The sequence below is a fragment of the Carassius auratus genome, chromosome 3, assembly GCF_003368295.1.
Source record: "Carassius auratus strain Wakin chromosome 3, ASM336829v1, whole genome shotgun sequence".
NCBI lineage: Eukaryota > Metazoa > Chordata > Actinopteri > Cypriniformes > Cyprinidae > Carassius > Carassius auratus.
Window position 1 is genome coordinate 18,890,975 of NC_039245.1, and position 27,318 is coordinate 18,918,292.

Sequence of the window (27,318 nt, forward strand, 5' to 3'; positions counted from 1 at the left end):
TTGATGGCTACCTCTTTAAGCCATTTATGACAAAGAAAAGTTGGTTTAATGCATTTCCAAGACCACGTGCATCGTTGGCTTATGGAGCAAAATCAAGTTAAGGACATGCATGTAAATGCACTCAGTGAGGTCCAATCTAGTCCTTAATTGGGTAATGTGCTGTCCCTTTTGAACACCAGACTTATTAAACCATTCCTATATGGACCTTACTTTGTGCACAACATATAGCATTATGACTTGTCCTCACAGAAATTAGTGCAATATGCAGCCTGCTCAGTAGAAGGAAGTATTTACATACTTTTGGCCATGTAATGTATATTAGAAGATCTGATGAGGGCTCAAGTTGAAGTGATATCTTAAGAAAAAAAATTAATATTATACCACTACTACTACTTATTTCTGTCATAACTAATTTATTTAGAAAACTTCAACACGTGGAGCACCTTCAACTGCTGATATGCTCTGGAGTTCCTCTTATAAACTAGCAGCTGATGGCTGTTATTTGGCTAGTTAAAGCATCTGGTTAGGTTCCAGAACTGTTTCCCATATGGCTTCAATATTTCTGATGCTGTAATGCATTTTACTGCCAACAGTGCCTACAAGAGGAAGTGTATGCGTAATGTGAGAGACACTGTGTGGGACAGTACTAGTGTGGGAGATAGAAAGCTCACCAGTGACTAAGTTAATATACCTGAGAGTGTTGCTGGGGGAACCGTGGGTTGGCTGGTCACTGGTGACCTCCTGTGGACAAAAAGATAAGTACATCAGTGATAGTGGTGAAGATTGCCCTCTACTGGCATAAATACAGTTAGCACTGCTCACTGGCAGGAGAGCTGCACTTCTTATGAACTGAGCAATGTGAATATAAAAATATTATATATTTTAAAATATTATATAACTATTACAGTATAAAAATCACACACAAACACAGACACACACACACACACACACATTTATAAATATATGATATAATAGATAGAATAATAAATATAATTTCTTAGAAAAGACACTTGTGGCCACAAGGGGGCAGAGCAGAAATAAAGAAACTGTTGCATCAAATCTGGAAGAACTGAACTGACTTGTTGGTGGGAGTCGTGACATTGACAAGAATTGTGAAGTTGCTTCTGACAGTTCGTAGACTAGCCAACACCTGTGTCGAAGAGGAGGAGGAAAAGAGAGAGAGCAGGTGAACAGCAGGGTATCACTCAACTCCACCCCAGCAAGTCGTGACACGCAATTAGCACTCATTATATACTGTTTGCCAGACACAACAGCGGGTCTTACCTGAGCAAAAGGGGTGACTATGAGATCTTCAGCATGACTGTAGAAAGAGGAAAGAGCAGTTCCAGTAAAATGAATGAAAAAACATTAATGTTTCCAAATGGCCAGATGTTTTTTTAGATGAAGCCAGAATCATTCACAGGTGTGAAGAAATCGACTCCACCCAACATAAAAACATGCAATTTGTTTACAGCTATAACCCATGCGGCAGTCACAGTGGTCACTGCCTGCATGCTGGGAGCGTGAGCTCTTCTGAGGGTGTAACAGTATTATAGTGAGACGGGTAAAGAGGGATTTAGTTGATGTGCTTAATGCTGCATGGTGATTCTGGGATAAAAGAACTTCCTCTGAGGCCTTTTAGAAATGAAAAGTGGAGACAGTAAACAGTGGAACTGTGCTGCGTGTTGAGGGAGACGGCTTACCCCTCGCTGTTGATGGAGGAGTTTCGTGACATGGTCTTGGGGGACATGTCGTAGTCAGAGTCGGAGCGGTAGAGGAAAGATTCCCTTCTCTGACTCTGAGGGAAGGAGGGATGGAGCACCAGCCCAGGACTCGCCTGCGAATCCATAGGGCTGCGGCCAGGAGAGGGCCCATTCTCCCCATCATAGCTGTCGAGAGAGAGAAACCAAAATAACAGGGAGAGAAAGTAAAACTACATGTCTTGTCATTTAGCTCGAACAAAGCTTTGCCAGTGGCAGCATTAGATTTCCAGTCTCTGTCCAACACAGCACAAATAGAGATGTGAAGCACAAACAATCCTGATTGCCTCTTACTATAGAGACCACAAACGCTCTCTGAATGTATAAAGAACGGATGAAGACTGTGTCACCCTGAACAACCATTTAAGGAAATCACCAGCCTAATCAGAAAAGGATCCTCAGCCGCCACTTCACAATTTATATTCTATGAGCACTTTGTGGCTTAAAGGAATAGTTCATGCAAAAATGAAAAACCTGTTATTATCTGCTTACCCACATCACCAAACCCTTATACTCTGAATCAAACGCAAGTCTCTTTGGATAAAACTGTCGGCGAAATGCAGAAATGTATGTTGATTCTTGCATGTGCCGCAACCGTAAGTGACATGCCAATTGAAACATATAAAATACAGCCGTGGAACGTTTTCTGTTCTTCATATACTTGATATACTCATACTCATATACCAAGGTTTGGAACCACACGTGTAAGTTAATAATAATAATGTGGCATGATTTTATATGGGTGAACTACTGCTTTAAGCTTTATATTAAACAGACATCTGTGGAAGGACTAATCCACACACTTTTAGCATGAAACATTAATGCATGACTAGTGGCAAAGTAACGGATACAGTGTCTGACCTCATCTGGGGTTATAATAGACGTGCTATATTTGCTCAGTTATCGTGGCTCTGTGATAATGAATGAAGATAGTCATCCAGAGAGCCTAATGACTGCAGAGCTGAAAGTGAGCATGAAAACTATTGCAGGTCATTCGCCTGTAGTACACAAGGCATATAATACCACCAAATCCAAATTCAATAGCAGATTTAATGAAAGACGGGGAGAATGTTGGAAATAGATCTTCCTCAAACCATTTGGCTGGGATCACCTGTATGCTGGGACATGCTGAGCCTCGTACATCTGAAAAAGCAGCTTCACTTGAAGCTCATATTGGGGTCAGGGGTCATGGGCACGGTGCGAGAGGAGCCGAACAGAAGAAAGAGAGGGCTCTTGCATGGTTCCCAATTCCTCAGTTCTGGTTCCAGTCTCCTCGGAGTCATGCCAGGAATTATGGGTACCAGCACCGGCGAAACCTCAAACCAAAGCCTACACTTTAGAAGTGAAGCGTCAGAGCCTGCCAAGACTTCAGGCTCTCTCTCGCGCTGTCAGTCACTCTTCCTCCCCCTCGCTCCCTTGCTTCTCACAGACAAAACACTAACACCCCTCTTCCCACACGCAATGCATGAGGCATCTGAGCTCGTCTCCTGCCCCCTAACCGCAGAACTAAAGGTAGTTTTAGCCTGTGGCTATGGAAAGCTCCTGTTTCTTCACAGCTGGATCTGGACTACGCCTAGTTTCAAATCTGTATTTTATGCCAGTTGTGTACATTTTCTTTATCGCACAGATGTGTGGCACTTAAAACGTGCCTGTGCTGGTTTTTTCTAGCAGCTGCCGTCCTCTCTCTCTCTGGAGATCCTGAGTGATGTGAATCCCCTGTAAACAAGCCCTGCCTGTCGTCTCCATATGCCCCCTGAGACGAACACTGCCTCAGGCTCTTGACCTACACCTCCTCTTCCCTCTATATCACTCTCCTTCTCCTGTCTGTCTGCTTTCCATCTAAATCCTTCCTTTTTACAGTTGCTCCTGCTCTTTTTCCCGTTCTCACACTCCTTATCTCGCAGCTCACAGAATTCCTCTTGCAGCGATGGGAAGACCGAACAACGTGAGCAACAGAAGATAAAGTTCACAAGTACTCAAAAAAGCTTGAGGAGAGCAAAAACAAGAAGAGGTAGAGCAAGAAGGAGGGGGGTGACTCATGGCCTCATCTAAATATTTACATGCCCTAGGTGCATGACCGGCTTCTTCCAAAACCATTTTATTTTTCCAGCAACAACTGCAACACCAATTATACATGACAACACACAGTTGACCTTAAAGAGTCAACGTAGCACTGCCTGTCACTATCTGCATAACTACAGCAGTCAGGCTTTACTGCACACTTTCTGTAAACCCATTTCCTATTATGAAGAACAAGCTCTTTTTCTCAGCACTAACACGGCACCTTTCGCTCAGAGTGTGTTGCTTTTTGTGCACTGTATTCAAGCCTGTAGAGGTAGTGTATTTATGTATGTGTGTTTGTGTGCGAGAGAGAGAGTGAATGTGTGGGCGCACAAGAATGCTCCTGCTTTTCTGTCTGTGCTTTACTTCAATGCCTCCTGTAGTCATGTGACATTTGTGCTGCTCAGAGACTATCCACAAAGGAGTAAACACTAAAAAAGGAGAAGCTTTGTCAACCAGTTTCCCCCTCTCCACCCCTTTCTTGTGTTGTGATTTAAGCCCCTCTCTTTCACCCTCATTTTACCTCCTTCTCTCCGTCTCTGGCTTTTTTTTTTTTTTTTACCAGTCTGTCTCTTCTGTCTCTCAAAGATCTCTGCCTTTCACTGCCTCCTTCTCTGTAATTTGTGTCTATAGCTGTGACTCAGCCCAGAATAAAAAGCAAGCAGAATGCATGCTGGGATATTGGAGTTCTCATTTGTTTATAAGGCACAAGAGACACACTCGCCATATCCTCATAGACACACAATCAAAGGGTTTTTTGTGTGTGTGTGTGTGGAACTGTTGTGTCAAACAATGTGTCGCTAACTCTTGAAAATTCAAAACCGAGCTCCAAGAATGAAAGGAATATGATGTTTGCTATTTTAAGAATTGTTATAAATAGGATTAACATCAAGTTACACATGTATGTATGCAAATGGCATGTATTAATAATAATCATAAAATTAATGTGGAAGAAGAAGCAGCAATTATCTTGCTTCAGTAATCAATGAGGGTGGAAAATGCATTACACTTTCATCATAGATAATGTATTCGCAAAATACACACACAATGCACTTTTTCACACACTGTGAGTGCAGGATCTGCCATTGGCAGCTCTGGCTTTCATTCAGCGATAACAGAACCCCTAGAGAGTAGCACTCTGGACAATGACATGGTGATCATATGGGGGCACAGAGGAAAGGATTTGTGCCAGCTGGTAGAGTTTCCTATATTTCCTCTGAAATCAGACCCTGGCGATTTGATTGGGTTGTTTATGCATCTTCTGCGCCTCGCTAAATGACCTAGGAGTGACTGCAAAAAGCTGCAACCGTACAATAAATCCAGAAGAGAAGAAAAGCAATTACTGCTTTCAAATACAAAGGTGCTCAAACCGATGCACACCGAAGTCTAAAAATAAAAGAAACGGCTATCCGGTAAAAGTCCGGAGGGGAGAATTAAAATCCATAATAGCTCACACATGTGTCCCCTGAAGGTTTTCACACAATCAGTATGTCTTCCTAACAACCAAGAGGCTGCCTGAATGTGACAGCACAATTAAAGTAATTTGATAAATGTTGTTCCGTCCTCTACACACACAGTCCAGGATAGTGCGAGTGGAGACATGATTCGTTCAGAGCTTTTCGAGATGGCAGTTTTTAAATTAATTGAATATAAATCTGGGCCTATGAGTAATAGAGCATGCAAAATGCTCTAAAAAGAAGTAGCTTTGAGTCACAAGGATTTGGTACAAAAGACGACTCACCAAATAAATGCATGCAATAAAACTATCCCCATTTTCCCTCCAAGATCACAATCTTAATGCCACCACAATGTAATCCCAAATTTATACAGTAGGTGAACCATCGACCCCTCATCTGAAGAGCTTGCCTCAAGTACATCCTGCAGAACTTTTCCCCATTTGCCACTACAAAGTGTTCTGGTAGAATTTGATTAAGTTCCATTAATACTCTGGGCTTCAAAAGGCTTTGAAGTTTGAGTGAAGAAGCTGATTGAATTAAATAAAACTTGGTGTACAGTATGTGAGGGACAGCATGGAGAATTACAGAGTCACTCCATCCAATGACCCTCTTATTGATTTCTTACTACCAGCAAACACAAAACCTGGTCACTTGACACTCTCAAGATCTCTGAGTACACAGCTGTAGTCCATCAGCGGAGCAAAGTAAATTCTTAAAGTGGGAAGAGCAAAATACAACCTTAATTCTGTCCCTTTTAGTTAATGATTAACGCCTACCTCGACCCCCAACCACTACCGCCCGCTCGCCCGTTCCCAGCATGGCAGCCTGAATGGAGAGTGACAGTTATCTCCTGCCTCCGCCTTCTCCGCTGCCAAGCACAGATGCTTGTTGCTTGTGCACCAAGTGCAAACCAACACCCCAGATGACTGCCTCACCCTCTCCTCACCCAGGCATTTAGCACCTGGTTGATTGCTGTGTTCAGGAGGGGGGCAAAGGAGAGGGTAGATATAGGGGAGAGGGGGCAATCATGAAATCAGTGGTGACTGTATATGATGCTTTCACATCGCTGACTCTTTAATCAGCAGCTGAAACCATGTGATAGAGCTTTTATTGTGGCACTCTGTCCCTTTGGCAGTGCATTACAGCGAACTGTGTCTCATCAGTCCCCGCTCTGACTCACAGAGATATTTAAGGGAGCGTGTGGAACACTCTCTTCCAGCAGCTAGAGTCATGGTGAAACCTGCAAGGCTGCTGATGTTCTGTCGCACAGCCTCTTCCCTCGAGACAGGTGAGTGACCAGCTCCCAGGGGGCAGGTAAGCATAGAGGCTGTACCCTGTGTCACAGTCCCGCACAAACACAGGGGCAGAAGTGAAAGAGGCAGGCTGACCATGCTGTGCTTCCTGGCGTGAAGTCATCTTGCCGGACACTATGCTCCAGTCAGATAAGAGAGCTGGGGATTACAGCAGATTATCTGACAGACAGGATCAGAAGCACCCCATTGAAAGTGTCCCAACAGTGAGAGCTCTACCATAACAGACAAGCCAGGCATCTGCCCTCAGGAAGAGGCTTTAGAGCCTTGATACCATTGATTCAGCTGTACAGTCATTTCTCAGAGAGCCATTGAGAAGATTGCTTTTACTATCTATATTATGGCTGGATGCATTTCCAAATTCCATATAAGCCTCGGTTTTGCACATAAAGTGACTCTCTAGTGGTGTGCGATGTCGAGTCCTGTGAAGACATGATAGACTGCCTCAAAAGTTGTTTTACTACCGTCCTGCTCCCTGTTTGTTTCCGATATCTAAGTAGCACTGCATCAGTCATTTGTCCATTTATTTGTTCTTTTGCTTGACATCTCTATTCTTATTCTTGCTTGATATCTCTATTATTATTCTTGCTTGATATCTCTATTATTATTCTTGCTTGATATCTCTATTCTTATTCTTGCTTGATATCTCCATTCTTATTCTTAAGTCCTTGTGGGATACCTTTCAGTTCTTACTAGCCAAATTATATTAGCACACTGCTGACTTCAAGAACAGTACTCCATCTTCGCTATAAATACACCCCAGAACATTTTGTCAGCATTAACATCAGCATTTGTGTCTTTCCTAACCAGTGACTGAGAAGAAAAAGAAGAAAATACTGAGACTTTCGAGCTTTAAAAAGGACACAAAAATAAAAAAGTATAATGATATTGGTCCAAACTTCTGGCACACTATAGTTTTCTGGTTGCTTTGCATGATAAATGGAACAAAATTTAAGTTGTAATTCACTGAAAAGAAGATTAATTGTCTGACTAATTGTTTAAGTCAGACAATTTCTTTACTTCACAGATTATTCATCAATAACAATGTAACTATTTCAGTCCGCTCCTCACACAACTTCTCATGACTTTAATGGTGTTTTTGCATATCTTTTTGTAATTGAATGGGGAAAAAAAATCAAACATCATCACAGTTTCATCTTTTCAGGAAACAAAAAAAGCGATACAAGCCTCGAACATCTTTGGTTATTTTTGAGCGAGATGCTAATGGTCTAATCAGATTCAATTATATATGCTAAGTGAAGCTAAAAGTGCTACCGCCAGACCCGGAGATCAGCTGAATGGATTCAAAAACAGTCAAACTCAACTGTTTAACTCTAGGGGAGTTAGAAAATGTACAACTGTACAACTGTAATTTCCAAAAAAAAGTAGTGTTCATTTTAAATCTTTCAAAACAGATGCCTAAAAACATAACCCTTGTTGTGAACCGTATTCATGACTGGCAGGCTGACTGCGATAAATTATTCTATCCTATTTTTTTTTTCTCAATCCCATTCTGTAGTGTCACCTCATAACAGCAAACTTCACCCAGTGAACCCCACTGCCGTGCCACAGTAACCAGCACAAAAAAACATTACTCAGTGGTGTTGGCACTGCCCAAGCCAAGCAGCCAACATCCTGCCAGCTCCCTGCCTGTATAAATACTCAAATCTGACTAATTCCCACTGAGTACAGCCATTGGCACCCCAAAGGCTCTCTCTCACTCCTCTACGTTCACCCCTTTCATTCCCAAGTGCGACTCTGCTCACTAACCTTTTATATGGAAATCGTTCCTGTGCATCTAGGGGCCATGAGGAGTAACGGAAAACTATTAAGAATCTGTTTAGCAGCATTCACATCTTTTAACAAGCTTTAGTGAACTGAAATGTCAGGGGAAAGCCCTGAACAAGTGTTTGTTTTAATGAGGGTTGCTTGCGATTAGCATCCGTCTGCTTTAAACACTCAGCAGCACTTGAGCACTTCCATCCTCCCTGGTTTCAGGATACTGGGATTCATAGGCTGAATATATACATGGACTGGGAGGAAGATACACAATGGACCGTGTACAATTGAAACTATATCATTCTCAGACACAGCTTTGTTTACATCTTACGTAATCAAAAATAGACCCTTAAGTAAGCGGCGATGCTCCATTTCACTGCATGACGACGTATTGATTTCTTAATAGCATCAATCGAACATCATTTCCTAGTGTAATGACCGAGACAGAGAAGTTACTGAGGGAAGGAATTCCATAATCAAGAGTGCAGTGGTCAGTTGGCTGTCTAACAAAGGCTCTTCAGAGACACCATTAGAGACATCGCAACTGAACTGGAAATACAATTAACACACTGATCCATCTAATGAGCCAATCAGGGATATTGACACCAGCCCGGTTCCAGTAAAAGCATTCATCCTGTGCTTTTAGACGGCACATAGAGTCTCATGCTGCATATACCAAAGCTGTAATGTACAAACCAGCTTCCAGAGCTGTACCCCCGCCCTGATCTCCTCGTGCAGCCCACACACAGAGGGGTATTTTTAGCGTATCACCCTGTCTCTGAGATGGAAAGCATAACTCCCCCTCTGCAGGCTGGGGCTGCTGGGGCTCTGTTATTTTAATCCAGACTGGAGAGAGAGAAAGAAAGAGATACAGAAAGAGAGGGAGGGAGTGAGTCATCAAGAGCTACCTTTGTGTCACTGTAGAGTTGTCTTCTACAGCACCATCATCTCTCCATCTCTCTGCACCAATCTATCTTACATTGCAGACACATATAATTGCGATCGATCATCTATCCATCTATCCATCTATCTATCTATCTGTTTTTATATTATATAAATATACACTGATCATCCACAGCATTAAAACCACTGACAATAACATTTGATTATATCATTAAACTGACACCTGTCAAGGGCTGGGATATATAAAACAGTCAGCTCTTGAATTTAATGTTTTGGAAGCATGAAAAATGGTTCAGAGCATAATTGTGTGGGGTGTTCCTGCTTTTTAGTGGTTAATACATGCCAAAAGGGGTGCAGGAAAGGACAACTGGTGAGCCAGCATTTAGGGTCATGGGTGCCCGAGCCTCAATGATGCATGTGGGGTGCGAATGCTAGCCTGTAGCAGTTTTGGGGAATGACGTATGAGGTCAGCTTTGCGCAAGCACCGCTTAGAAGTGATGTGTGCAGAAATGCAGCGGAGACATCAAAACAAAACAACGATTACTTATTAGAAATACAAAATGAGGATTTGTAAAGAAGAATGTCGGAGGATTTTGATATAAAAACCAAGACGATACTGGTTTTCCTTTGCTAAAGTAAGAAAACTTTGCTTCCTTTCCTATTTTTAACAAACAGTTTTCACGAGATTCGCCGGCGCATGCACAACGCCGACCTCATACGTCATCAGCCCAGAGCTACTTCCGTTTTACAACTGTGAGCGCAAACAACTGTATTTGAAGAGGTTAAAGTGATTATAACATTTTGAATATGGATATGTTTCTTACTAAAATGCATTGATTTGCTACAGAAGGTCTTTGTTCACCCCCCGGAGCCATGTGAGATACTTTTATTAATGGATGTGCTTTTTATTAAACTTCTCACGGACCGATGCATTGAAACACCCGCTGAGTGGCATCAAACAGATTGAAAGATCAAAGACAATTTTTTAAATAACCCAGACTGGATTCGTATGAAAGAAAAAAGTCATATACACCTAGGATGACTTCAAGGTGAGTAATTTATGGGGTAATTTTAATTCTTGGGCGAACTAACCCTTTAAGACATAACCGACTTGAGTTTACTAGAATACTTGCCAAAGCGGGTATTTTAACATAATTTGTTTGTATGTGAAAGAGGAATCACACGGTGTCTCCGTCTCTCTCTCTCTCTCTCTCTCTCTCTATCTATCTATCTATCTATCTATCTATCCCTTCTAATTTACACTTCAGTTCTTTCCACGGTGTAAATCTGAAGTTCCCATCGTCCCTCTTTGTGCCAGGCAATTTATTAATGAGATTTTATCTAATATGGCAACCTTCACAATTGATTTGTCACACAAAATTTATAAAGACACAATGATATGATAGCAGAGTATGGAAAAACATATCATGAATGCTAACTGGTATAATGAGGGAAAATGAAATGTTGGGTTTAATTGTAGGAAACAGGATTAGAATTTGAGTGTTTTCATTTGGTAATTGTATCTCATTCACTGTTGAATTGTAAAATCAATCTTCAGGTTATGGTAGTTGGCCTTGCAGAATGGCACTGATATACAGATGAGTGGCACTCAATTGTCAACAGTGGAAAGCAATAAAAGATTTAAACAGAAACCTATGAGGGTACATTCACTTCAACATAGGTATTACACCTATATTTCTTAGGATTAATTAAGTTATAGTGAGAGGATAATAATTATGCTCATTGATAGAAAAGACAAAAACAGTTATTAGTGGGAGAGCGAAGAAATCTATTCAATGGAGCATTTAGTTTAAACCACATTCACCCTGAGGCTACACTGTAGTCACATTGTGTTGTTTTTGGAGACTCTTGTCAAAGCTAAATCGTTAAAAAAGATTTGAGACGGAAAATTTTTATTTTAAGTTAGACTGTCTGGAGGAAGTGTCAGGCTCTTTTTAACAATGCCGAGTCTGTCTATCTGTGTTACTCCAGCTGTGAAGCCCCTCCGAAATCAATTTTCTCTTAATATTCGGAGCCTTGACCTCTATCAGCAAATGGACATCAGCAATGGTTGACACTGACTTGCTTTTACTATAAAGAACAATTCAGATTCTGGCTTGGTGATGTTATGCTTTCTAATCGAATCCCACTGGCTTGTATTTATAGTGTTTTCACACTCTTTTATAGTTCATGTGATTTGATTGTGTTTGACGTTGGGCTACTTTAATGCAATGGCCTGCATCACATTGAGAAAGAACCTTATGTGAGAGTTTGACATTTTATCTTCAATTGGAAAAGCGGTTGGATTATTTTAGACACTTGGGTCTATGGCTGGTAATGTTGAAGGATCCATTTAGGCTGTGCATCTAGACTTATGCACTAAAAATGGGCTATTCATAGACAGCATCTTTGTTTCTGCAGCTGCATTTGTCTTATCTGGTCCTCTCTCTCTCTCCCACTCGCTCATGAACAAAATCATTCTTTTTCAGCTCCTTTTACCTCTTCTCATGTGTGTCTCTTAGCACTCCATCTTTCACAATCTATTCAGTCACTCCTCAGTACGCAGAAAGAAAATCTCTCTCTCTCTCTCTATCTTTCCACATCTGGCCACCCTCTGATGAATGGACTTCTATCACTGCTCAGCCAAGCGATACATCAATGCACGTCGACATCATGTTTCAACTGATATTTCTGATGGTAATTGAAGGCGAGACATATAGGGAGCACTGACTGCGCACTGGGAGTAGTTATTGGCAGTGGATTGAGTGGATGCAGTGGAGGAAGCGATTATTAGTGGAGAGATGAAAAAAGGGCAGAAATATAGAGCAGTAGAAAAGCTTTACTTACAACGGTAGAAACACTTTTTTTCTATTTACATGTGACAGCAATAAAAAACATGGATGTATGTAAAAAACAAAACAGAGCGGAATGTGTCCAAAGAGAATGAGGAAGAACTTGTTATTAAGGAGTGTTGTCAAACTCCCATTGCGTTGTGCTTAGTTGTTTTCGGTTGCCGAGCAACATAACAACTTGACGCATTCATTTAAAATTCAGCTGATGTGCAGTGGCTTTGAATGGGTCTCGTTGTGCTTTTGTAATAATCATTTATTTTGTTTTTAACTCATGTTACATAATGTAAAGCTGTTTGGGCACTGATGCCAGATTCATCATTCGTTTGTTATGAATAATCATCTCTTGGATGGCATCCATCAACATCCAAATGAAAAGAGAGAAATAATGAAATCAGATGAAGTACCTTTTATTTGTTAAGTAATTAATTTACTGGACAGTCCGAAAATGTTATATATTTAAAATAAAATGCCATTTTTTGATCATGTTTTAAGATTTTAGTCATACTCCCCACCCCTAGCAGCTAAAGGGTTAGCCCCCGGTGAGCCACAGAGCGTCTTGCCTTAAGAGCGTCTGCTCTCGGAGGCTCTAGCAGTGTAAGGCAGGGAGCGTGTATGGGCTGTCGATCAGCAGTATGGCCAAACAGACTGGTCGTCTCCCACTCTGTCCCCAGACACATGCAAATAGTCAGTGACACTGGCACATACAGGCACATACTCACAAACACATGAAAACAGGATAACGCTAACACGTGTATGCAGCACGCGTTTTGCCTTGCTCGTGAGAACTGGCTAATTTTGGTTTTCAAGTGTTTTTGCTAGTTTCAGCCTGATGCAGTCCTCATTTTCCTGTCCTGGGGCATTGTTTAAATAGCAAATGCATTTGCACCCATTTGTGGGTCTAAAAAAGAGGTGTGTTCAGGCGCATTGTTGGCGTGTTGCTATTTTCAGGAATTTAAAATAGACTGCGCCATAGATAAACTCAAACCTGGTCTGAAGTCTAAAGTCAATGGCACAATATTGTTTTTGTCATAAAAGAGTGCATTAGTAGAAAATGCGCCTTTGGGTGTGTCCACAACGCATGTACACTTTGCTTATTACACACAGGTATGCGCAGCAGCACACATTTTTAAATATGAAACAATAAAAGATTAAAATGTAAAAGATTATAATTGTATACATAAGTATAAAAATGCTACATGTCATAATGGATAGTCATTTCATGTATTAGAATTAGGGTACCTATTTGTTCTGATTGGTTTATTGCACATTATGCCCAAAACACACCCATTACTCATTAAGAGAATAGGGACAACTCGTTTAGACCATGTGCCCAGGCTCATTAACCGTTTTCCAGCAAAAGTGGATTCGGACATGCCATGAGTGCACCTGCGCCATGCGCTTTAGACCATGTGCTTAGATCGTTAAAAAAAGGGCCCTTTTACTTCAAGAGAGCCATTTTACTACAAAAAACATATCTGACATAAAATCCAGCCTGACAAGCTGATTGCAGCCATTACAGTAAAACACAGGTTGCTGAAGAATTTTTATGGTACTGTGGTGTTAAGCACATTGCCCTGATAAAGGACAGGTCACAAGAAAAAAACAACGGCACATCCTGAGCGCAGATGTGGTGAGATTGCAGGAACAGTATAAACTGCCTTATCAAATCCATAAACATTGATATTACAAAAACAATATGGGGGGCATGCAGGTGAGTGAAGTTCACACAGCTTGCGTGCTCTGTCTGAAAATATTCTTAAATTAAATAGTAAATAATACTGAAACAATAACCAAAAATGAGCTGTTTTGTTCGGTTAAGATTAACTGGAAGTGAATGACACTGGGAGCCAGACACATTACACTTACAAATGACCACAGCCGTTCTAATGAGAAAAATAAGGTGGATTATTTGTTTACCTACTATTCTGAATTATCAGCAACTTGCTAACTTTAAAGTACCAATGTAAAGGAAATAACAGCATTTCTTTTATTCTGTTTTATGTCCGTTATCTGAGAGAAATGGATTATCGAAAAGAAAAAAATAAGGTGAGTACTTGGTTCTGTCCATCAGATGTTGATTAGATAGAGGCAGAACTGAATGCGAGCTTGCAGTCAATTAGAATTAAGGGGCAGAGTTTAAGCAAACTAAATGAAGTCAGACATACTTCACCAGAAGGAAGTCTATCTTGAATTGAACTCAAAGACAGCCATGCGCTTACCCATACACACTGCCCTTTTCCGAAGCAACATACAGATGTGATGCTCAGTTCACACTGGACGTTAAGGCTGGATGGATTTAATCTCATTATAGTAGGAGCTTGGGGCCTCCTATCCTATTTATAGTGCTCACAAAGAGGCAGGCTGGATCCATGAGGTCATGCTGCTGTGGCCTCATGAGTGATACAACATGAGCCAGTCATAGCTGGGGTCAGGCTCGAGTTTGATTTGACCAAATGGAAGACAGCCATAAATCCATTAAGACAGCGGGCATCACTAGCCCCACTTCTTGTGTCTCTCTCTCCTACTCTCAACCCATCATTCTCTCCCTCTGTGCACTCTCCCTCTCCCTTTCCTGTCCTCGGTCCACCTGTCTATCTCCACAGAACGCCTAGACCCCTGCTTCGACTCCCATCACGACGACAGGATTTAAACATAGACGACGACAAGTGCCCTAATCTGTCACGGGCGATAAGCATCTCAGGAGCAGAAGAAGAGGGGGGCGGGGTGGGCACTGCGATATGTGTGTCAACATCACATCCCACTGCATTCCATTCAATTTTATCGCATCAATTTTATTCGTTTGGTGTTCCATGTAAGCAGAACAAAGGATGCACAAATAGAAAGCTGAAAAAAGTGTCCAATAGCCTTCGGCATACCTATAGGCCTGACTACACGATCATTTCACACGCACACAGGGGCAAACACGTAAACAAGTACAGAGGGGACCGGAGAAGCCGCAAAAGTAGGGCAAGTGGAAGAGCAGACTGTGATAATCTGAATTTAAGAGGGAGAAACAAGGTCTCGCTGTGCTTAGTGTTGATGCTAATGAATTACCCTTGTTGAAGTCATCGCTGGCTCTCTGCCCATTCCCAGCATCACAGGAAATTTCAGCTCCTGCTCTTTTGCAGATGTCCAGACCCCTGCTGCCAATCACAGTGCAGCAGAGCACAGCGCTGCTGGGGAAATCTCTAACCCATGGGCCCATCCTGAACCAGCACTCAAGGGCCTTTCATACTGCACTTGGTTCATCGTCATTCTAAACCCCACATTTTTTTACGTTCCCTGATTTTAAATGTAAAGGAAGTTTTCACACTTGTAATCTTGTAATCTTTTCACACTTGTAATGTGTGTTTTGGCCATATATTGTTTATATCAAGCTAATTGCTACACCTGTGACAGGGCAGGTTATAAACGTGTAACATGATTGACATATGAGTAAATAAAAGTGAAGAAATAACAGAAAAGATATTCTGTCTAAGCTATGCATTATACAACAAAAATGCTCCAGTGTAATGTAGCCTAAAAGATGTGGACACTGAAAACTATTTGATATTTTTTTACAATTATTAATACTGATTTATTGTGTTGGTAACATTTTGTTCCTTCATGCATTTTATGGTCGATGTTTGTTTTTGTGCTGTGGCTCAGGAGATGAGTGACAAGCTGAAAAAATAAAATAATTTTTTTCTTTTTGAGGTAATGTAATCTTGTTTAAACAGATTTCTTAAAACTGTTATCGAAAAAAACTATCATTCAGGAAATGGTATTGAAAACTTTCGAAAGATACCCAGCCCTTCTTACGAATACCCAGGAATAATGGTTAACCCCGGGTAAAGTGTGAGTAGTTCAAACGTGAAACAGGATTACCCAGGATTCAGTTTACCTGGAGTTCACAGTGACCCAGGGTTAACCATTTCAGGTATGAAAATCCCTACATAAATCTCGAATCTGAGAATAACAGACTTAGTCCCAGCATGGAAGGGAATCCTGGGGTACACAGGGGATCGTAGGTCTTTAAATACCACAAGAGGCATGAGTTTTATCCAATGACTTTTCTGCTTACGCGGGCTGGGATTCCAGATCAGATAAGATACGTCTCCTGAATCAGCTTCACAGAGGTCAAGAGATGGTCCTGAGGGACCGAAGCTGTGTCCATTACTGTAACTCAGCACTGTGATGTAATTACCAGATCAGTCAGACGTTTGTCGATACCTGTCGTGTCCTAGCATCAATAATGCAAGAGCCTGTTCTAAGTTTACCATGAATTATCCGCTGCGGTTTTGGTAAAAAAACAATCACAGTACATTAAATACAGCTCAGCACTGATGCTACAGAGCAGGAATGTGTTTTGACTGAAACCAAGAGACATTTTAAGCATCCCAGCAAGTGCAACTTGTAGGATCCCTGGAACCACCCCGAATCTATATATTTTTTAACAAAATGTTAGTTGTTTGCAGGTTATGTAATGCGAGTGACTCAGAAACAGCAGTTTCCAGTCCAGTTCACACATGACCAGACCACAGCCGACTCCAACCAAGCAGGCCGATGCATCCTCCCGCTCTTTCTTTCTCTCAAAGGATATTCATTTTGTAGACTAAACTGTGTGCAACCTCAAAATCACGACATACCAAACCAGCGATCATGAAAATATTGCATAACAAATTCACTGAGGATGCGGTAATTATGTTTATCTGCGAGCCGGTTCGTTGGACCGAGTCATAATGTTGTCTAAATGACTAATGTTTAGCATGGAGACGTGTATTTGCGAGCTAATTCATTATTGGCTAGTATAAGCAAACGTAATATTGTCTTGGATCATGGTTCAGCGTGACAGTCAGAGCCATATTTTGCTGATACCGCAGCCATCTGTCCTTCCCCAGTGAGCAGGAATGACACTTTCTCATAATTATCCTGTGGGTTGAAGCCAGTCTATCTAGGGGTTACAAATTCCTGGTGACATTGTATATCAGGTAGAACAACAGGAAACCCTGCCTTAAACTTAACAGGTGGATCACATACATTTTAACTGAGGCACGCTCTTCATATCTCTCAAACACCAGGTGTGGTAATGCACTCAGCTCAGCTCTGTTTTGTTTGCTGTCCTGAATTTGAACTAGACTCTCCCCGGTGTGCTTTCTGCTGTCCAACCTACATTGTCTCACCTGTCTATTGCTCTGACAACGGTCTTTGTGCTGTCTCTGGTGTCATTGTGTGAGTGCATGTAAATGGGTGTGTTTAAATGCACATGCAAGGATCTGTTCGGCTGACAACTCGGTGACATGTCGGTCTCTCTCAGAACTGCCGTCCGTTGAGACAAGAGTCCACAGTGCTCACGCACTCGCATTCAGACACGCTTACATACTCAGAGAGGGTCCAAGTTCCCTTGACGGATGTCACTACAAAGCTTATCATCAAAATGTGAGAATAGGAATGAAGGCTGCTGCTGTGGAGCAGGTTGATTCAGGATATCTGTCTGATAACACACAGAATTCAGGACTCCTCACACCTCCACACAGATCCTCGCAGAACACTGCCGTGCTAATGCTAAACAGACGACTGTGAGAATTTACCTCTTTGCAGACAACCAATGGCAACCTGGGAATTTAAAACGTCTCCCTGCATCAAGTCAAAGAAACATTACGGCTATACCTTTTTGTCCATATTAGCATATGAAACTGACGGTTGGGGTTATTTATGAACAAATTATATTATGGCTAAACTAGACTATTTTACCTGGGATTGAAGCTGCATGAAAGAGGCAAATATTTGTATAAAATAACATAAGTGTACAGTTGCACAATGTACTTCACAATTGAATCATTCTATTTTCATTTAATTGAGAATCACATTTTTACTGACTGGTTAAAACGTTTTAATCTCCAGCTCTATCTAACCTGCTGTGAACTTTCTGAAGCCCATCGGATTATGTTTTCTAAGTAATTTAGAAAGGGTAACAGAAAACATTTCAGCGCACACACACACACACACACAAGATAAATAAAAATAAAAGTATTTAACACAGAGCAATAATGTCAAAAATAGCATCACTGTCTCCATCAGAGATAGCAGTTTAACTTTTGCCAAGCTTTGCAGTTTGCGACTGTGTTTTAGTGCTTTTTGGTATGAAGGTACTTTTTATGCAATGGTTTCAATAGGTAGTGATTCTGATTCCTAAAAAAATCAGTTTAATTGATTATAATTTGAGCGATTTAATTTACGTTCTTTAGAGATTCTGATTCTCTCACTGCAGTGCATATATCGGCTATTATACAATGTGTTCGAACATGTCTCAATCTTAATTTATATTGCATTATTTTGACTATTTGGTTTCAACTCAAGTGTTAATAATGACATTTTTCAGTAATTCATAGTAATCTTTAACTTCTTGTCAACGATCTTTCAAATATTATCTAGTGTGTATATATATAACTTGTCTACATAAGTATACTTATGTCAGTCTGCTTCACCGCAAAAGCAGGTGTTCAGCAGCTATGTGAATCTACACCATCAGCATCTTCCACTTTCTTCAGACCTAAATAAAGCTAGAATTCAATCCTCTAATCATATATGTTACAGTAGATGTTGTGTAATGTGGAAAAGCTCCTGGTTTCACTCTTCCAGGCATTAGGCAGGGAGATATGGGCAGGTCAAAAGAGGGTGAGCATGGTGCAGCTTAGCCTGTTGGTGCACGGATAAAAACAGATGTCGCTAACCGTGACATCACATGCCCAAACCTGAGGGCCAACGTTATCCATGAAGCTGGATGCCTAATGCTTGCTTATTAAAGCACTCGACTGAGCTACACTAATATAAAGTTTTGACAAGCTAGAAGCACATTATGTCTCTCATATGGGGAAAGAAAAACCTTAAAGGAACACTCCGGGCTAAATGCAACATACAATTCTGTCGCCATTTACTCACCCTCATGTTGTTGTTTTTTCCAAAGACTGTGCTGATTGCTTTTTTCCATGCAAATAAAATGAATGGGAACTGGAGCTTTCACGTTTTTATTTTCCATGGAAGAAATACATATTGATTTGGAACCACATGTGGGTGCGTAAATTAATTTAAATGTTATCTTCAAGCTGTATCAACAGCAACTGTGGCATCCAGTTGATTTCCACAATACATAATACTGAACTGTCTCTGACAAAATGCATTAAAAGCAATGCACTTACAATGGAAGTCCATGGGGAAAATGTACAGTGGCAGAATAAGCATGAAAAATATACAATTAGCCCCTGCCCCTTTAATCAGCAATGCTAAAGTGCCCCTTTGGTTACTTGCAGTTGTGCCATGCTTTCTTGATTGCTTAGAGTTTGGGATTTAAAAGAAGCGTTCCATTCTTACAATTAAGCAGCATATAAATCTCTAATACTTTATCCTATTATAGCAGATTTTTACCAGTGTCAGATTTGAGATGGAGGACAATGTATATGCATAGTTTCCTCCAGGTATTATATCCCCATTATCTCCTCGGTTTTGCCTAATTTCTCCACATTTGGAGTAGAGCATGGGTATTTGAAGAGCGTCTCATGCTGCAAGCTTGGAATAATCCCATTAAACTTTTTCAGAAGCTTTAACTTGGTAATGATCGTGTAGATTTCAGATAGCCAGCCTAATTACACAGAGCAGAGATGGAGCAGAGGGAAACCGCAGGTATCTTGAGAGCAGGCGGATGTGTCTGGGTGTGAGCTAAAAGGCTGGTGCGTTACTGTAAAGTGTCGTGGGGAACTGATGGATGGCACAGAGAATGCAAGGGCTTCGTGAAAGGCAGCAGTATCATTTACAGGGCTGTACCCACAGGGAATGGGAGAAGTAATAAGTGACGGCAGAAAGTCTAATGGCGGGCAGTTCATTCAGCCACTGGGGAAATGGAAGAGAGGGGGAGAATTAGAGGAGTTTGCTGGTCCTCTGATGATCTCTGTGGACATGCACGGGAGAGGGAAGAAATTATAGATTTAAAGATAGGCCAACGGTGTGATTAACTCAGCAGTGATCATGAGCAAAGTGTGCAAGAGACAATATAAGTGGCACACAAGGCCCGGGTAAGAAAGAAAGCACAATAGGGAGCACAAAAGGCGACTGGAGGAAAGAGAAAGCAAGGGACACAGAGCGAAAATCAGACAAATAAGATGATAAAGATGAGAGAGAGAGAGAGAGAGAGAGAGAAAAGCAAGCAGACTGCTGAGATCGAAGTCGGTGATTATCCCGCACAAAGAATCAAATGAACACAGGCTGGTGAATATGCTTCAAAGCCAGAGATATGAGTGAGAGACACTCATCCGTCAAAAAAAGGAAGGAGGGGCCAAAGCCACCAGACAATAACAGACTCTACTGTCGGGGGGTTTCAATAAATCAGCGAGGGATCATCGGGGCAACAAAGATGACATTTGAAAGAAACAGAAAAAAACACTCAAACACAGGATGCGAAGCATGTTGAGTGCTTTGAAGTATGAAAATTCTGAGGGCAGCAAAGGCAAATAAATGTGGAGCCTAGGTAAGCAATATATGGGAGGATAGATTGCATTTTCGGCAGTGAGGAAGGAGAAGCAGATGCCTTGAGATGAACAATAATAATGGCCTTTAGTATGTAGCTACGGACTGGGGTACAAAGTATATTTAGACAAAGTGTTACATCTGAAACACCAATGCAATTGTTGAGCTCATTAATCACAGGTGTATGTAATTAAGCACTTAACAAGCTTGACAGCTTTCCGATATCCTGCCAAATAAACACAGCGTAGTTCATCTATTCCAGTGGTTTTCAAACCTGTCCTGGAGGCACCCCTGCCCTGCACATTTTGCATGTCTCCCTCATCTAACACACCTGATTCAAATCCTCAGCTCATTAGTAGAGACTGCAAGACCTGATTTGGGTGTGTCTGATAAGGAAGACTTACATAATGTGTAGGGCAGGGGTGCCTCCAGGACAGATTTGAAAACCACTGGAGAAGATGAACTACGCTGTGTTTATTTGGCAGGATATTGGATATCTATTCAGTTCTAGGTGCAACAAAGCAGACCGGACTGGAGTAAGAGGCAACAGTAGACAGAAGAAGTAATCGAAAACCAGCCAGTGACTGAGAATAATAAACTCTTATAAACAACAACTAGGAACAATGTGACTTACAGGAGATCTGTGGGTTCTCAGAGATGGCAACTTATTGAAAGTGTAAAGAACTACACATTTAGCAGCAATAAAAACTATTTTCCTCAGCATATTAAAGCAACATACTGCGCATCAGGGAATTAAACTTCCTTTTGCCTTTTTGGGCAAAATGTATCTATTTTACACAGGCACAACATGTAACCATAGCAACAGAACTGCAGGATGAGCTGTTCAATGTCGGCGATTCTCTCCTCAGTGGTGACTTCCCAGAGTGCACTGGGTTAGGGGACACGTTCAATAATGCTACCTCTTTCCCAAGGTAAGGTTGCACAAGGTTTCACAAATTCATTTTATGTGAAAGAAATAAAAGCTTCCTTTGTCATCTGAGAAACGGTACTGCATGCATGGCGTCTTATCAACTTGTAATGACTGAAAGCACAGCCAGCGAGTTTGGGAATACGAGTGACAGTTCAATATTTCAGTGGGACGTATGGTTACTTAAAAAGACTCAAAAAACAGTACAAGCAATAGCTGAAAGGGAGTAAACAGAAGGAAGTGATTATATTGAATAGTAAATAAAAAATGCTGCCACCGACAAAAAAGAAAATTGAGTAAAGCTGAACAATCAATCCTCAGCGCCAAAGGTGTTCAAAACTCTATTTGGAGTCATGGTGTTTCTAATAAATCAGTCATCATGCTTCCTCTAACGAACAAGCATATATAGGTGGGAAAAATACCAGTCCTTAAAAAAATCATCAGAGAGAACAATGGGCTTCTTTTGGCCAAAGCATCTGAGAGGTTAAAGATCCTGAGATAACCGCTGATTCCTTAGTTCGTGTGCTCAGTCACATCGCCTCCAATGATTGAACTGAGAGTAGATATGCCCCGGTGAGGTTACTTTCCATTTCATATAAAGTCTCCTAGAAACTCATTTGAGATCAAACTGTTCCAACAAACATCTACCTGGAAATGGTTCAGACTCTGTCAACAGTGAAGGAATTCATTTAAACTCAATCGACAGCACTCGTGGCATAATTAGGGCCCCAAGAAATGTTTTGTTTTTTTACCCAAATACATTTTTTGGGGATTCTGAGTTAATGGTTTAATTTTAAAATCAAATTTTATTAATCAAAATGATAAACCTTTAATAATTGAATAACTTATCGCACATTTAAGAATTATAGTTCCCTATTTAGTGTATTATTTTTACATTCTGTGGTGTTTTTTTCTGGATTCTCTGTTTTATGATGTAAAACAAATGTATTATTACAAACAATGGTAATCAAATCAGTGCATGAAACGTCATCCATTTAAATGTTATAAAATGTAATAAATGAAATTTGAACATTACCTTTCATTTCTTGGCAAACAAAGAGCTGATGTTTACTGTCGAAATTAAAACATGGACCAAAAATAAGTATTATTTGGTATTCCTTAAATTATTAATAATAAAATAAATTTGTTGTTTTTGTTGTTGTTATGGGATGAAAAGTACATTATGTTGTACAACAGTAATATATTTCTGTAATTTTTTTTTTCTTAGATTAAACAGAACTTTTTTTTGTCTTTCTGTGTATTTTGAAAAAGTTTTATTAAATGAATTGAAATGCTTGTGAAGTGAATTCTTAGAGCAGCTCTGGAGATTATATAGTGGGATGGCTGATGCTGAAAACACCACAAGTGTCATTTCAGCTTTAACTATTGTGTATTAGATGAAACTGGACCCAGAGAAGCAGAACATGTAGACTTTATATTTAATTAGTAATGATGAGAACAACTTTTCAGGTCTAAAAATACACATGCAAGTGCGTTTATAAAATTACAAGCTTCAAATTTTTGTTTTAAAGGTACAGGTTGTAGGACCTGCCACGAGAGGGCGCACTATCAAAACAAAAACAATTGCATGGTTTGATGACGCTAAGAAGGAGTGGAATGATGGGATTTGTTGTCTTGTACCCAACCGCTGACAGCCATCAATCAGACGGAAAGATAAATCATGGATTAAACGCGAGTTCAACGATTTGCGCGAGTAGATTACATACAAAGTCAATGCAAAGACGCGATCAGACTATGGATCAGACGCATCCTCGCACGAGTCTAGAGACGCGATGCCCCGCGTTTGGCGTGTATGCCCCATTACACTAATCTTGTTGATCGTTATAATAGCATACGTTTTCTGTAAAGATACGAATCAAAACAACTCACCTGTCGAGTTAAAACACAAGCGAGATCGGCATCTCTTTCGAGTTCAAGTTTGCCGCGAAACTACTTCCGCATTTATCCACGACAGTGTCATGTGATTTCTACGTCAGTAAATGCAGTAACAAAGGGTAACTAACGTCATTGACAGGCGACTGCACTGCCCCGTGTCACTGTTTAGAGGGGGAATTTTCTCATGATTTACAAGTAGTTGAAAACATTAGAGATATTGTTAGTAATCAGCTGGACAAAATATATAACACTAGCCTAGTGGTTTTTGGATATTTTACTGCAAATATCGTACAAATTGTACCTTTTAAATCCTTCAGAAATTGACCCTTTCATTCTAAGTGCTTCACTATAACCAACAAAAGAAAACAAGAGAGGAGTTGCAGTATTTTTTAATAATAATCAAAATTATGCCACAACTGCTGTTGATTGAGATTAACTTGCACAAAACCCTGAATATTCCTTTAAGGGTGATATAAGTCTATCAAAAAAGGTCATGAACTTCATCATCCTCAAACACGGCAAAACACGAGGCAGTAGTGTATCATTGGGCATGCAGCTGTGTATGAGGTTTAAGTTTTGGCCCCAGGCTCAGAGTAACAGATGACATTGAGGGGGTCCTCTGGACTCAAAACAGTATATTACTTAAGCTCAATAAACACACATTGGGGGTAAGGCACCCTGCTTAGAGCTCCCATTAAAAGGCTGCCGGGATATCTGCATAAAAGAATAAATATAAAAATTTGCCACAGCGAAGAAGACCCCCGGCCCCCAACCCCACCTCTTGATGTATGATGTGACCATACATGCAAATTGCTCATTATCATCTACGTCTTTCTCTAAAGCCTGCAGCAATGCATGCACAAATGCGTCCACACACAAACATAGATATACATACACACACACTATCCTATCCATACATACGTGAACAGGCTGATAACTAGCAACAATATGCACATTTTAAAAGCAGTTTGAGGTATTAGAAATGTCCACTTTTTCATCAGTTTTGATGTCAAAACGTAAACAGAGATGCACACAAGACAATGAATCATTACATGTATTTACATACAATTCGTTTTTTGATAATTTACTGTGATAAAGCAATACATACTATATAGCAAATCTTGGGTGTTTGCTTATGTTGTCGCACAATGAAAAGTGCATTATCGCCCAGCTCTGTTTATAAAGCTGGTTTATATCCAAATTTATCCGCATACTCATATAAAATAATATATACTACATAGCAAATCTCAATTGCTTTTTATTTAGTTGCAAAATGTAACTACATTATTATAACCAAGCTCTTTATAAAAAGTTGTTTGTATATGTATATACGTGAGCATAGATACAGTATACTTGTGTAGGGCTATACAGACACAAACAGGCACACACACACACACTATATAGCAAATGTCAACTGCTTGATTTAGATTTTTGCAAAATGCAAACTATATTATTGCCCAGCTCTTATCTGCTAAATGCGACTGTAAGGCATCACGATATTAAGATATTTTAAACATAATAATTTTTCTGTAAAGCTTCTTTGGAACAATGTGTAATGTAAGAAACTGCAAGGGTATATCAGGATTCGCTTAAACTGGCCTTTAATCAATAAAAAATAAAACTGTGTAAGCAGTTTATGTGACCTTACATTGTCAAGTTATTAAGAATAATCCGTTTAGCATGTAAACACACTTATTGACACAACACACACTGGACGACCTATGGAGACCTGTGTCTTTGCTGGATGATCATGTAACAAAATGTGATCAATGCGATGAGAAAGTGAGCAGATAGACATGGACATCTCTGCTTCTTGAGACATCACATCAGCAGAGCCACACGTATCTTTATCTGTCTCTCGCGGTCTATTTCTCGCACTGAGTCGCCCGCCCACAGTAGAAGCAGGACAGTTCGAGTCAGTACTGCTGCACTCATTCTTGGACTGGCTGTGAGTGTGTCCTGGTGAAGGGAATTCAAATCAGGCAGAGCTGGCCTGGCTCCCATGAGCCTGCCGCGCAGGCCGTCTGTGGCCTAGGCAAAAGTTGACAGGAAGGAAACCGGGGCCTTCGGCTCTCGGCCTCCCCTGGGGCTCAAGCCCCTCACAGAAGCAGATTATTACAGTAATAATCACTTAATTTGGTAAGGCGCCACTCAACAGAACGGCACATTTCACCTCTTCCAGCACTGAGATCAGTCTGTATGTGCATCAGTCTACGTACAAACACAGCAAGCAACACCCACACTTATCCTTGAGGGTAAAAGCTGTGTATTGTATGCTTCAGCATATCATGCAAACCCACAAAATCAACATGAATGTCAGTCTGACAAATGTGTTTCTCTGTCTAAAAACAAATTCAAGTTGATTATTTATAACAGCGCTACACATGCTGTGGTAGTTCAATTCAAAATCCAAGGAATACAGTGCTTCTGATGTTTCTGTGCATGCTTTGGCTTTTTGGCCAACATTATATTACATTAATAGACTTGAAAAAAAAAAAAAAAAACCAAAAGGGGGGATGCCATAGAACCCACTTCCTCAAATCATGCCCTGGAGGTCCAGTGCGCTGCAGAGTTTAGCTGCAACCCTAATCAAAGTCACCTGCCTGTGATTTTCTAATAATCACAAGACATTGATCGGCTTTGATTAGCATGCTCAGGTGTGTTTGATTAGGATTAGAGCTAAACTCTGCAGGAAAGTGGATCTCGAGGTCCAGATTTGAAGATCCCTGCTATAGAAGAAACATTTTTGCATCTCCAAAGAACTATACAGATGTCTTATCTTAAAGACCATTAAACTAAAGAAAAAAAAATTCAACTATAAATACCTTTTTATGCAATGGAAAGATTCTATGAATGCTAAAAGAGACAGAATCCCTAATCTGTGGACTAAAATCAAATCATGCTATTTGTCTTAATCTGATTTGATGCCTGATTAGATCATGCAATTTTTTTTTTTTTTTGCGCCACACGCATATGGGGTCTGCACGTGCCAAGAGCGAAAGCGCATATGCCATGATCCAAATATTCTCTGAACGATTTTTTTTTAGCGTTATACTTTATCAATCACAATAAACTTCGTGGTGTCCACAACATGTGGGCATGGGGTCTCCAAAAACCCTATTACATGGGCTTCTTCTACACTTTTAATCTAGCTCATTAGCATTATTAGTAATCGGTTATGCCATCAGCTGCTCACAACTGGTTCGAGGTTACTTCGAGGGGTCACGTTCGAGGCATTTCAAACTCACGCTCTCTGAGCGATGCTGGAGCCGTTACGCATAACGCATCATCCAGGATGCCCACACGTTCTGCCTCTCCACATAAAGCACTATTAACCCTTCCATCATCATTATTATTAGTTTTGGGCGTCCATCACACAGAAATAGCTCGTTTGTTCACACGTACTTAGTCACTCGGCTTTCTTACCGCTTGCTCCCAGCGCAGTTGCTCATGGACGCGCTCGTGGTTCCGTGGAACGACGATGGCCAGGACATGCGGGACTTCTTGAGCCCCGGCCGGTCACTCGTGTCCATGGCATTCGAGCGCTCTATCTGTCGGTGGTGATGCCGGTCGGTGTCAGAGTAACCGCGGTGTTTGATTTTGATGGGGGTCCGTGGCTGTCTCCACAGATGCTGGGGGGGCTTGAGGGTCGCCTGTCCCTCCCGGGGAACCGGCAGCGAAAGAGACAGGCTCTTTTTAGAGCAAGGTGGCGGTTCCATCATAGTGCAAAATGAATCGATATACGGAACACAACGTGTTAAGAGGAATAAAAACAATATGGCTATGTATTCGTTAAGAAATCAACCCGTCTACTGTCCGTAGCTGACTAGTCTCCATGTCTAACAGCGGAATGTACTGAAAGCAGGTCCAAAG

At 40.8% G+C, this 27,318-nt stretch overlaps 1 protein-coding gene across 1 annotated transcript in view; it reads right to left on the minus strand.

Annotated features, from left to right (window-relative positions):
* Positions 1-27,167, minus strand: part of LOC113049632 (cAMP-specific 3',5'-cyclic phosphodiesterase 4C-like) — a 37,462-nt gene extending 10,295 nt beyond the window's left edge. Inside the window, exons 1-5 of the mRNA XM_026212148.1 lie at positions 26,872-27,167; positions 1,704-1,889; positions 1,285-1,321; positions 1,080-1,150; positions 692-741 (exon numbers count right to left, since the gene is read on the minus strand). Coding sequence (XP_026067933.1) covers positions 692-741; positions 1,080-1,150; positions 1,285-1,321; positions 1,704-1,889; positions 26,872-27,167 — 640 coding nt within the window. The remainder of the gene's footprint in view (positions 1-691; positions 742-1,079; positions 1,151-1,284; positions 1,322-1,703; positions 1,890-26,871) is intronic.
* Positions 27,168-27,318: the final 151 nt, after the last annotated feature.